The sequence below is a fragment of the Salvelinus sp. IW2-2015 genome, linkage group LG26 (genome assembly GCF_002910315.2).
Source record: "Salvelinus sp. IW2-2015 linkage group LG26, ASM291031v2, whole genome shotgun sequence".
Taxonomy (NCBI): Eukaryota; Metazoa; Chordata; class Actinopteri; order Salmoniformes; family Salmonidae; genus Salvelinus; species Salvelinus sp. IW2-2015.
In genome coordinates, this window is record NC_036866.1 from 10,438,911 (window position 1) to 10,451,667 (window position 12,757).

The 12,757-nt window shown below is 41.9% G+C and overlaps 1 protein-coding gene across 7 annotated transcripts in view; it reads right to left on the reverse strand.

Annotated features, from left to right (window-relative positions):
• LOC111952586 (polyamine-transporting ATPase 13A3) overlaps window positions 1-12,757 on the reverse strand; it is a 70,156-nt gene that overhangs the window by 11,327 nt on the left and 46,072 nt on the right. For 6 of the 7 annotated variants that reach the window (XM_070435108.1, XM_023971416.2, XM_023971415.2 and 3 more), the window contains 12 exons: window positions 9,045-9,290; window positions 5,669-5,841; window positions 5,110-5,232; window positions 4,937-5,016; window positions 4,767-4,809; window positions 4,546-4,655; window positions 4,274-4,370; window positions 4,058-4,130; window positions 3,732-3,909; window positions 3,237-3,421; window positions 2,967-3,055; window positions 2,718-2,798 (listed from right to left, as the gene is read on the reverse strand). In XM_070435108.1, the coding sequence (XP_070291209.1) occupies window positions 2,718-2,798; window positions 2,967-3,055; window positions 3,237-3,421; window positions 3,732-3,909; window positions 4,058-4,130; window positions 4,274-4,370; window positions 4,546-4,655; window positions 4,767-4,809; window positions 4,937-5,016; window positions 5,110-5,232; window positions 5,669-5,841; window positions 9,045-9,290 (1,478 nt within the window). Of the gene's footprint in view, window position 1; window positions 1,995-2,717; window positions 2,799-2,966; window positions 3,056-3,236; window positions 3,422-3,731; window positions 3,910-4,057; window positions 4,131-4,273; window positions 4,371-4,545; window positions 4,656-4,766; window positions 4,810-4,936; window positions 5,017-5,109; window positions 5,233-5,668; window positions 5,842-9,044; window positions 9,291-12,757 lie in introns of those variants that run through there. The other variant, XM_023971417.2, reaches the window with a different exon arrangement.

Below are 12,757 nucleotides of genomic sequence, written 5' to 3' on the forward strand. Positions count from 1 at the left end.
ATAATAGGCGCAGTGGGCAGGAAAGAATTACAAAGAGTAGCGTGGCTACTTGATCACACAGCTTCTCTCAAGAAGATTTTGTACATTCGTTTTTTTGAATAGTCAAACTATTGAAAGGACATTTAGGGTGATTTCAGGGCTGTGCCTTAATCGTGATGATAGGCTAAAGGAGTTACTCTCAAAATAAATGAAGACAAATAACGTGAGAGAGTGTTAACTTCATCTACAACAGAAGAACGGTGCTTTTTAAAGTGGATTTTGTTGTGATGATTTTGTTTTGTGACAGATCCGTTGCTGGTGTTTATCCATTGAGCGTCATTGGTTGGGGAGTGAGAGGTTGGCAGCTTTGGAGAGAGCACCATCTTGTCACTGCTAAGCTGTTCTTGGGCTTGTGAGGCTCAAGAGGGGGGATAAGAGCAGCACAGTAATATAGAGTGTATTCTGAAAGTATTCATACCCCTGGACTTATTCCACATTTTTTCGCGTTACAGCTGGCGTTACAAATTGTTTTTTCCCTCACCCATCTACACACAATACCAAAGTAAAAACATGTTTTTAGAAAATGTTGCACATTTATTGAAAAAGACATACAGAAATATCAATTTTACTTAAGTATTCACACCCTTGAGTCAATACATGTTAGAATCCCCTTTGGCAGTGATTACATCTGAGTATTTCTGGGTAAGTCTAAAGAGCTGTGCACACCTGGATTGTACAATATTTGCCCATTATTATTTTCTAAATTCTTCAAGTTCTCAAATTGTTGTTGATCATTGCTAGACATCCATTTTCAAGTCTTGCCATAGATTGTCAAGCAAATTTAAGTCAAAACTAACACGGCCACTCAGGAACATTCACTGTCTTCTTGGTAAGCAACTCCAGTGTAGATTTGGCCTTGTGTTTTAGGTTATTGTTCTGCTGAAAGGGGAATTCATATCCCAGTGTCTGGTGGAAAGCAGACAACCAGGTTTTTGCCTGTGCTTAGCTCCATTCCGTTTAAAAAAAAAACTTTTTCTTCTTTTACTCCAGTCCTTAACGATTACAAGTATACCCACAAGATGCATTGGAAATATGGAGAGTGTATTAGTTTGCCCCAAACATAACACTTTGTATTCAGGACCAAAAGTGAATTGCTTTGCCTCATTTTTTGCAGGATTACTTTTGTTGCAAACAGGATGCATGTTTTGGAATATTCTGTACAAGCTTCCTTTTCACTCTGTCAATTAGGTTAGTATTGTGGGATAAATAAAATGTTGATCCATCCTCAATTTTCTCCTATCACAGCCATTAAATGCAAACTGTTTTAAAGTGACCATTGACCTAATGGTGAAATCCCTGAGCAGTTTTCTTCCCCCCCTGTAACTGAGTTAGGAAGGACACCTGTATCGTTGTATTGATACACCATCAAAAGTGTAATGAATAACTTCACCATGCTCAAAGGGATATTCAATATCTGCTTTTTGTATTTTTACCCATAAACTAATAGGTGCCCTTCTTAGCGAGGCATTGGAAAACTGTGGTTAAATCAGTGTTTGAAATTCACTGCTCGACTGAGGGACCTTACAGATAACTCTGTATGTGTGGGGTAGTCATTCACAAATCATATTAACACAAGTACTACACACAGTGAGTCCATGCACTTATTAAGCACATTTTTATTCCTGAACTTATTTAGGCTTGCCATAACAAAGAGGTTGAATACTTATTGACTCAAGACATTTCAGCTTTTCATTTTGTATTAATTAGTAAAAATAAACATAATGCCATTTTGACGTTATGGGGTATTGTGTGTCGGCCAGTGAAATGTTTTCTTTTCTATTTTAAATTCAGACTGTAACAACGTGGAAAAAGTCAAGGGGCGTGAATACTTCCTGAAGGCACTGTAGTGCTACTGCTCTACTGTGCAGGGTAAGCCAGGGGAATTTTCTAATAGTAAATCACTGGTGAGCCATTATCATTGGGCCACAAATCTTTAGGTCATCATTTTCTGACACCTGGAGATTGAAAGAGAAAAGGAACTAGGTGTGTAACCAACCACCAATTAGATTGAATGAGTGGACTACAGTATGGAAGTCACTGTGGTGATTGCAGGTTGTATTTACAGGTAGGAATTATGTGATGAAGGCGATTAAGCCAAAACGTTAAGCTTGTTTTTGTATGTCCCGTCAATGAATGTCAAATCTAGGCAGAAGGATTTGAGTGTTCCTTCTTCCTTATGTTCCTGGATAGTCACCCGTTGAAGTTCTGGGGTAAGGAATGTTTTTTGGGAGGAATTGTGTGTATGTGTCCGCTAAAGGTAGAGTTTCATTGGGTTACATCAATGAATGACAAGGAAGAATGTCTGGCTTTTTCATAATGAAAAGGTAGTCAAATGGTATGTCAGACAGACAGACACTGGCTCAGCCATCAGCTTCATCTGTTAAAATTCTGCGACAGTCACTCTCCAGTCGGTCAAGTAGGCCACAGTCACTCTCCAGTCGGTCAAGTAGGCCACAGTCACTCTCCAGTCGTTCAGTAGGAAACAGTCAACACACAATCCAGCACCACCTGACTGAACCTAAGCGCCACTAATGAAAACATTGCATGACAAAACAAAAATTGTACATGAGAAAAATGACCTATGTAACATGGTGTAAAGAGAGCTCAGAATAATGCAAAATGGACAGCGCACATCTCACTTTGATGTGCGTGCGTTCGTGTGTGTGTGTGTGTCTTACCTCCACCAATACAGACACGGCTGCATTGACTATGATGATGAAGAACAGAGTGATTCTCCATTCAAACGGAACACACACAATCTAAATAAAAAATATAAAAAAGAGAAACAGATTCACACGAGTACATTTAACAGACAGTGGAGCAGTGCCATGTTCATTCACAATGTCACTATTGTAGGACTCAATTCAACCGAAGGTTGATGCTAATATCTGTATAAAGCTTGTCTCTCATGGTTGACGTCCACTCACCTCTAGGAATTCATCGATAGCAGACACAGGGTAAAACATGATGAAGAACAGAAATATGTACAGGCCAATACATGACACCACAAAAGGCCCTGCAGAGACAGAAGAGAGACGATAAAACCAACATGTCAGTTACACAGCAAAAGATACTCACCCCAATGTTGCACTTTCAACAAATCTCAAACCGTCAACTGATTTTAGAACCAACACTTAAACCGTTATCTGATTTTCAGGTAGGTATGTGGGAACATTGGTGTAAGTAGTGATCCTCACAGTTTTTGTAGCTGGGCTGTCTGAAGGGCTTCCCCTTGGAGAAGACGATGGCCACGATGAGGTACTGGAAGGAGGAGACGTAGAACAGGGAGGTGTTCTCGTAGTTCTTGATGTTGTGGTCGTCCCTCTCCTCTGAGGAGTTGTGTTCTGGCCCCAAGTTGGCACGGAGGGACGAGTTGCAGGCACTGGGAGTGGAGACACACAGGTCACGCACACACACAGATGTTTAGAAGGAAGCAGCTTTACAAGTCAAAAGCTTACTGGCGACGTCCCTACTCTTTGCGGTAATGATACACAGGAAGACATTCACGGCTAATGATACTGTGTTTACAGTTGGTTATTGGTTTGTTTTGGGTCTGGTACAGTCGTCTCATTGGTCCATTGGTGTTTTGTTACAGGTGTCTTATTGGTGATTTTAGATTGATACAGCTATCCTCCAAATAGTGTGTTTTGAATAGGTCCAGTAGTTATCGTGGGGGTTGAACTTGGACTCACTCGGACTGTGGCGTCCAGATGTGGTACCAGGCCTGGTGTCGGACCCAGAGGAAGGCAATGGTCTGGAAGCCCAGACAGATGAGGATCTGAGTCAGCACGGAAAACAGCAGAGGGCCTGAGATCAGACCTGAGGGGGGACGCCTCGACACCAGCTCCTTCCACGCTGGGTTCAGAGACACTGCACAGAGAAGGTGGGAGAGAAAGAGAGAAGTAAGGAACCAGAAGATAGAAAGTTGGTAGTAGATCAAACAAGTAATGTCTGCAGCATCAAAAAAGGGAATCTTGCAAAAACATAACGCTCCATCTAACTGGTGTTGTTTACTTACTGGTGAAGACTACGAGGAGGATGATTGCGATGTCGATGAAGAGGAACTGGAAGTCTCCCAGGTTACTGAGGATCTAACAGTGTTAGAGAGAGAAGGTCAGAGGTCAGCTACTGTATACACCAGAGAGTAATATCCATAGAATGACATATTTAACAGGATCTCTGAGGTAATCTCCTGACAGGAGTGCAGAGACTAAAGGAGGGGTACTGTACTCACAGAGTAGAGCAGGGTGACACTGATGTACTGGATGATGCTGTAGAGGGCCATGAACTTGAACACACAGAAGGAGGTGATGAGAGCCGCTCGCCCTTCTCTGTGGAGAAAGAGTCGATATTTATTGCGGCGCAAACGAGTGAGTCAGCATGCAAGTTCATAAGGCTGGCTGATTAGCCTGGAAGCTTGGCAGTAGGATGGTGTTAGTTTGTTAGCCATGTTCAGCTGTTGGTGTAGGGTAGTATTGTGGTGCTCGAGGCCCAGGGCAGGCCTACCTGATGAGGCTAGGCACACATGAGATGTTGGGAGTCCTGGAAGTGAAGGGAGATGCTACAGAGGCCTCCAGCTCAGAGAGAGAGATCCCACCGTGAGCCCTCTTCAAAGCCTGGAGAGCGAGGGTGAAGGAGACGGTAGAAAGTTGTCAGAAACAAGAAAATTTAAAGGAATGACAGTGTCTTTACTTCTATTTGCATGCTTTCAAAGAGTCTGTACTTACACCACAATCGTTTGCGCCGTCTCCACACATGCCCACAAAATAACTGCAGATGGGGAAAGAGAAGTTCATTTGACTGTTGTAAATGTAATTAATGAAATGTTTTTTAAATATTTGAACAGATCTATGAAGAGGGTGAGAGTGTGTACTGAGTCAACAGTGTTTCTACTCACTCCACACTCTGCAGTGCCTCAATGAGCTCGGTCTTCTGGTCGGGGGCCATTCTGGCAAACACGGTGCCATGCAGCACCAACTACACCAGATAGGTCAACAACAATGCATTAGACACAACCAAATCACAACAGCCGTAGCTATGCGTTTATAGGGGAATGGAGGGGTGGTGTACCTTCTGCAGCAGGTCCTGAAAGTGCTCGGTGATGACAGCGAAGGACTTGCCACTCATAGCAAAGTGATACTGGTCCTGAGGCTTGTGAGTGTGACGCACATCCTCTAGATTGATCTCTACTTCCTGTTGGGACAGGAAGGGGCGGGGAAAAGCAGGTGCAGGTGAGCAAGGGAAGAATGACATCTTGTAAATGATTGAATGGTACAACATGGCTTATGTAGATTAACAATCGTTCAAGCTAGAGACGAATAACTTAATTTTCCATATAAACTGATGTGGAGACCTCGAGGTATGCCACTAAATATACATATCCCTGATAGCATCTAGACACAATCTGACACAATGACTGACTGGCTGTGTGATCTCTGTGTGTGCCAGTGTCTGGAACACAGAACACACACATTCATTCATCCATTCCTGCTGCGTGTGCTCACTGGGCAATTTCTGAGTTCTGATGTTTTCCTGCATGGATCTGAGGGGGATCAGTGTGTGTGTACGTTTGTGTGTATGTGTCTGTCGGAGCTGTAATGAGCCACACCCACCACCAGGGGTCCCTCACCTCCAGGCGTGGGGCTTTGCCCACGTGTTTGCTGGGGTTGTCTGCGTAGCGCCAAGTGATCTTGGCTGCCTGGCCATCTTTAGGGGACAGCGCGTCGGCGATGATGACCTGGTCCTGAGGGGGAATCATGCCACAGTCCCTAGCCACCGAGATGGCCGTTAACATGTTGTCACCTTGAGGAGAGATGTTTTACACTGAGTATACAAAACATTAAAACACACTTTCAATGACAGACTGACCAGATTAATCCAGGTGAAAACTATGATCCCTTATTGATGTCACTGGGGGGGAGGGGTGCAACTCAATATTATGAAGGTGTTCCTAATGTTTGGTATACTCAGTGTATGATGCCCTTAAAACTTCTTGTCAATAGGGGGCGCTATTTCCACTTTGGAAAAAATCGTGCCCAATTTAAACGGCCTCGTACTCTATTCTAGATCGTACAATATGCATATTATTATTACTATTGGATAGAAAACACTCTCAAGTTTCTAAAACTGTTTGAATTATATCTGTGAGTAAAACAGAACTCATTTGGCAGCAAACTTCCAGATAGGAAGTGAAAAATCTGAAAACGATGCTCTGTTCCAGGGCCTGCCTATTCAATTGCCTAATTTCTATGGATTTGCATGCACTGCATACGCCTTCCACTAGATGTCAACAGGCAGTGGAAGTGGAATGGGGTGTCTAGCTTGATCTGAGGTCGAACAAGAGCTCTTGGAATGACGTGACCACAATTTCCTTTCTCTACCTAGGCGCGGGAAGGACATCAGCATTGGCTTCTGAAAAGCGTTCGGTATAGACGGTGGATGTCTCCGGCTCTGATTTTATTTGATAGATGTGATAAAAACATCATAAAGTAGTTTTTTTCAACCGAGTTGTATCAGTTTATCAACGTTTATTGCGAGTTTTGGAATTTTCCTTTCTTTGCGTCAGGAGAATTTGGGCATGTTCGCGCCACATGGCTAGCTAATGTTGCTAATTCGACAGGAGAAGAGGACATTCTAAAACCAAACAACGATTTATTCTGGACAAAGGACTCCTTGTACAAGATTCTGATGGAAGCTCAGCAAAAGTAAGAACCATTTATGATGTTATTTCGTATTTCTGTGGAAAATGTTTAGTCCTATTTTCCTTCCTTTTTGCGGGCGCTGTCTCGCTATAACGTAAGCTGTTTGTTATGGTAAAGTTATTTTTAAATATCTAACACGCCGATTGCATTAAGAACTAGTGTATCTTTCATTTGCTGTCCAACATGTATTTTTTAGTAAAGTTTATGATGAGTTTTTTGATTAGATTAGGTGACTGTCCAAAATATCTCCGGAGAATTTTGTGCATTTTGGCTACGTATTCACAATGTAAAACCAAGATTTGTACCTCTAAATATGCACATTTTCGAACAAAACATATATGTATTGTGTAACATGATGTTATAAGACTGTCATCTGATGAAGTTGGTCAAGGTTAGTGATTAATTTTATATCTTTTGCTGGTTTTTGCGAATGCTATCTTTGCGGTGAATGAATGTGGTTGTGTGTTTGGCTATTGTGGTAAGCTAATATAATGCTATATTGTGTTTTYGCTRTAAAACACTTAAAAAATCKGAAATATTGGCTGGATTCACAMGATGTTTATCTTTCATTTGCTGTACASCATGTATTTWTCAYAAATGTTTTATGATGAGTATTTAGGTATTTCACGTTGCTCTCTGTAATTATTCTGGCTGCTTTGGTGATATTTTTGATGGTAGCTGCAATGTAAAACTATGATTTATACCTCAAATATGCACATTTTCGAACAAAACATAGATTTATTGTATAACATGTTATAAGACTGTCATCTAATGAAGTTGTTTCTTAGTGACTAATTATATCTCTATTTGGTCGGTTTTGTGATAGCTACCTATGCGGTAGAAAAATTGTGAAAATATGCGGTTGAGTCTTTTGCTATTGTGGTTAGCTAATAGAAATACATTGTGTTTTCGCTGTAAAACATTTTAAAAATCGGAAATGATGGCTGGATTCACAAGATGTTTATCTTTCATTTGCTGTATTGGACTTGTGATTTCATGAAAATTATGTTATATGATATCCCTGTGGCGTTAGGCTAGGCTATGCTAGTCAGCTTTTTCGATGGGGGGGGATCCCGGATCCGGGTTTGTGACTCGTTAGAGGTTAACTTCTTTGGGTTAGGGGGCGGTATTTTGACATCCGGATGAAAAGTGTGCCCAAAGTACACTGCCTGCTACTCAGGCTGAGAAGCTAGGATATGCATATAATTGGAAGATTTGGATAGAAAACACTCTAACGTTTCTAGTAATGTCTGTGAGTAAAACAGAACTGATTTGGCAGGCGAAACCCTGAGGACAAACCATCCAAGAAAAAAAGAATTCAGCCTACCACTGTTTCCAATGGCTGGCACTTTTATAATAGGGCAAAATCGTTCCAGATTGCAGTTCCTAAGGCTTCCACTAGATGTTAACAGTCTTTAGAAAGAGTTTCAGGCTGGTTTTTCGAAAAATTTGCCAGAAATTATAGTTTTTCTAGGTGGCTCCCATTTTGGCTGTAGTGTTTCCAAGCGCGTGAATGAGAGCGCGTTCTTTGGTATTTTTCTGCGGTAAAGACAATAACAATTCTCCGTCTTAAATTTTATCGTTTATTTGCGTATTAGGGTACCTAAGGTTTGATTATAAACGTTGATTGACTTGTTTGGATAAGTTTATTGGTAACGTTTAGGATTCATTTTGTATACATTTTCAAGGAGGGAAACCAAGTGGAATCTTGACTGAAGCCCGCCAGCTAAACTGAGTTTTTATAGATATAAAGAAGGACATTATCGAACAAAAGGACCATTTGTAATGTAACTGGGACCTTTTGGAGTGCCAGCAGAAGAAGATCTTCAAAGGTAAGGCATATATTATATCGCTATTTCTGACTTTCGTGTCGCAACTCCCTGGTTGAAAATGATTTGTTATGCATTTGTGTGCTGGGCACTGTCCTCAGATAATCGCATGGTTTGCTTTCGCCGTAAAGCCTTTTTGAAATCTGACACGTCGGCTGGATTAACAACAAGTGAAGCTTTATTGTGATGTATTGGACTTGTGATTTCATGAAAGTTTAATATTTATAGTAATTTAATTTGAATTTGGAGCTCTGCAATTTCACCGGAAGTTGTCAAAATGGGACGCTAGCGTCCCACTAATCCGCATTAAGCTGCAAGACCCAGAACTTTATTCGTCAGGATTCCAGGAATAACTCCATCAAACTTTGAAAACGAAATCAAAAAGTTAAGTCTACTGCAGGGAGGAAGGATAGATTTAGTGTGTTACTGAATGTCTGTTTATATGTTAAACATGTTGGTGTGCCAGCTTTCTCACCAGTGACCATGACGGTGCGGATGTGTGCCCTGTGGAGGTCCTGCAGTACCCCAGAGGTCTCAGCCTTCAGCTTGTTCTGCATGATGATCAGCCCCAGGAACTCCATGTTGGCCTCCATCTGATCCCTGTTGACGTTCTGTACTTTGTGCCAGGTGAGTTTGGACTCGAGGCGGCGGTGGGCCAAGGCGATGACCCGGAAGCCCTGCTTGGTGTAGTCCTCCAGAACCTCTGCAAAGTCTTCTGGAACTATACACACAGAGACACAAACAGACAGAGAAACACACACAGACAGAGAGAGAGATACAGACAGAAAGAGAGAGAGAGAGACACAGACAGCGAGAGAGAGACACAAACAGAGAGGGAGAGAAACAGACAAAGAGAGAGTGAGACAGAGACAGACACACAGACAGAGAGAGACACAGACACAGAGAGAGAGAGACACAGAGCGAGACACAGACAGACACACAGACAGGAGAATTAGACCCAACCAAATCATGAGAAAACAAAAAGATAATTACTTGACACATGGGAAAGAATTTACCAAAAAACAGAGCAAACTACAATGCTATTTGGCCCTAAACAGAGAGTACACAGTGGCAGAATACCTGACCACTGTGACTGACCCAAACTTAAGGAAAGGGGGTGACACTCTAGACCCAAACTGCTACAGACCTATATCTATCCTACCCTGTCTTTCTAAGGTCTTCGAAAGCCAAGTTAACAAACAGATTACCGACCATTTCGAATCCCACCGTACCTTCTCCGCTATGCAATCTGCTTTCAGAGCTGGTCATGGGTGCACCTCAGCCATGCTCAAGGTCCTAAACGACATCATAACCGCCATCGATAAGACACATTACTGCGCAGCCGTATTCATCGACCTGGCCAAGGCTTTCGACTCTGTCAATCACCACATTCTTATTGGCAGACTCGACAGCCTTGGTTTCTCAAATGATTGCCTCGGCTGGTTTACCAACTACTTCTCTGATAGACTTCAGTGTGTCAAATCGGAGGGCCTGTTGTCCGGACCTCTGGCAGTCTATGGGGGTGCCACAGGGTTCAATTCTCGGGCCGACTCTCTTCTCTGTATACATCAATGATGTCGCTCTTGCTGCTGGTGAGTCTCTGATACACCTCTACGCAGACGACACCATTCTGTATACTTCTGGCCTCTCTTTGGACACTGTGTTAACAAACCTCCAGACGAGCTTCAATGCCATACAACTCTCCTTCCGTGGCCTCCAACTGCTCTTAAACGCAAGTAAAACTAAATGCATGCTATTCAACCGATCACTGTCCGCACCTGCTCGCCCGTCCAGCATCACTACTCTGGACGGCTCTGACGTGGACACTACAAATACCTAGGTGTCTGGTTAGACTGTAAACTCTCCTTCCAGACTCACATTAAGCATCTCCAATCCAAAATTAAATCTAGAATGAATCGGCTTCCTATATCGCAACAAAGCATGCTGCCAAACATACCCTCGTAAAACTGACCATCCTACCGATCCTCGACTTCAGTGATGTCATCTATCAAATAGCCTCCAACACTCTACTCAACAAACTGGATGCAGTCTATCACAGTGCCATCCGTTTTGTCACCAAAGCCCCATACACTACCCACCATTGCAACCTGTACGCTCTCGTTGGTTGGCCCTTGCGTCATACTCGTTGCCAAACCCACTGGCTACAGGTTATCTACAAGTCTCTGCTAGGTAAAGCCCCACCTTATCTCAGCTCACTGGTCACCTTAGCAGCACCCACTCGTAGCACGCGCTCCAGCAGGTATATCTCACCGGTCACCCCCAAAGCAAATTCCTCCTTTGGTCGTCTTTCCTTCCAGTTCTCTGCTGCCAATGACAGGAACGAACTGCAAAAATCTCTGAAGCTGGAAACACTTATCTCCCTCACTAGCTTTAAGCACCAGCTGTCAGAGCAGCTCACAGATTACTGCACCCATACATAGCCCATCTATAATTTAGCCCAAACAACTACCTCCCTACTGTATTTATTTATTTGGCTCCTTTGCACCCCATTATTTCTAGTTCTACTTTGCACATTCTTCCACTGCAAATCTACCATTCCAGTGTTTTACTTGCTATATTGTATTTACCTCGCAACCATGGCCATTTTTTGCCTTTACCTCCCTTATCTCACCTCATTTGCTCACATTGTATATAGACTTATTTTTCTACTGTATTATTGACTGTATGTTTTGTTTATTCCATGTGTAACTCTGTGTTGTTGTATGTGTCGAATTGCTATGCTTTATCTTGGCCAGGTCGCAGTTGCAAATGAGAACTTGTTCTCAACTAGCCTACCTGGTTAAATAAAGATGAAATAAAAAATAATTTAAAAAAAGCTTTGACTATGTACAGAGTCAGTGAGCATAGCCTTGCTATTCTCTTGAGAGCCAGGTTTATGTGCACACTGCCCACAAAATGAGGTGCAAACTGAGCTACACTTCCTAATCTCCTGCCAATGTATGACCTTTTTAGAGCCACATATTTCCCTCAGATTACACAGACCCACAAAGAATTAAAGAACAAATCCAATGTTGATAAAGTCCCATATCGACTGGGTGAAATACCACAGTGTGCCATCACAGCAGATTTGTGACCTTTTGCCACAAGAAAAAGGGTAACCAGTGAAGAACAAAAAACATTGTAAATACAACCTATATTTAAGTTTATTCATTTTCCCTTTTGTACTTTAACTATTTGCACATCATTACAACACTGTATAAACTCAGCAAAAAAAAGAAACGTCCCTTTTTCCAGGACCTTGTCTTTCAAAGATAATTCGAAAAATCTAAATAACTTCACAGATCTTCATTGTAAAGGGTTTAAACACTGTTTCCCAAGCTTGTTCAATGAACCATAAACAATTAATGAACATGCACATGTGGACCGGTCGTTAACTTCTCTAGGGTAGCATTCGGRATTTTGGATGAAAAGCATGCCCAAATTAAACTGCCTGCTTCTCGGGCCCAGAAGATATGATATGCATATAACTGGTAGATTTGGATAGAAAACACTCTAAAGTTTCCAAACTGTTAAAATAGTGTCTATGAGTATAACAGAACTGATTTGGCTGGCAAAAACCTGAGAAAAATCCATTCGGGAAGTAGTTCTTTTTTTGGTTTTGTAGTTTTCTATTCAATGCCATTACAGTATCCATTGACAGGACTCAAATTGCAGTTCCTATGCCTTCCACTAGATGTCAACAGTCTTTAGAAATTGTTTCAGGCTTGTATTCTGAAAAATTAGGAAGTAAGAGCAGTCTGAATGAGTGGACCCTAAAGTGTCAGAGCTTTTTCATGCGCGAGACCGAGAGAGTGCCTTTCTTGTTTACATTTTATATTGACGACATTATTGTCCGGTTGAAATATTATCGATTATTTAGGCTAAAAACAACCTAAGGATTGAATATAAACATCGTTTGACATGTTTCTATGAACTTTACGGATACAATTTGGATTTTTTGTCTGCCTGTTTTGACTGCGTTTGAGCCTGTGGATTACTGAAGAAAACGCGGGAACAAAACGGAGGTTTTTGGATATAAAGAGAGTTTATCGAACAAAAGGAACATCAATGTCTGCTGAGTGCAACCATATGAAGATCATCAAAGGTAAGGGATTCATTTTATCTCTATTTCTGACTTGTGTAACTCTTCTACTTGGCTGGTTACTGTTTGTAATGATTTGTCTGCTG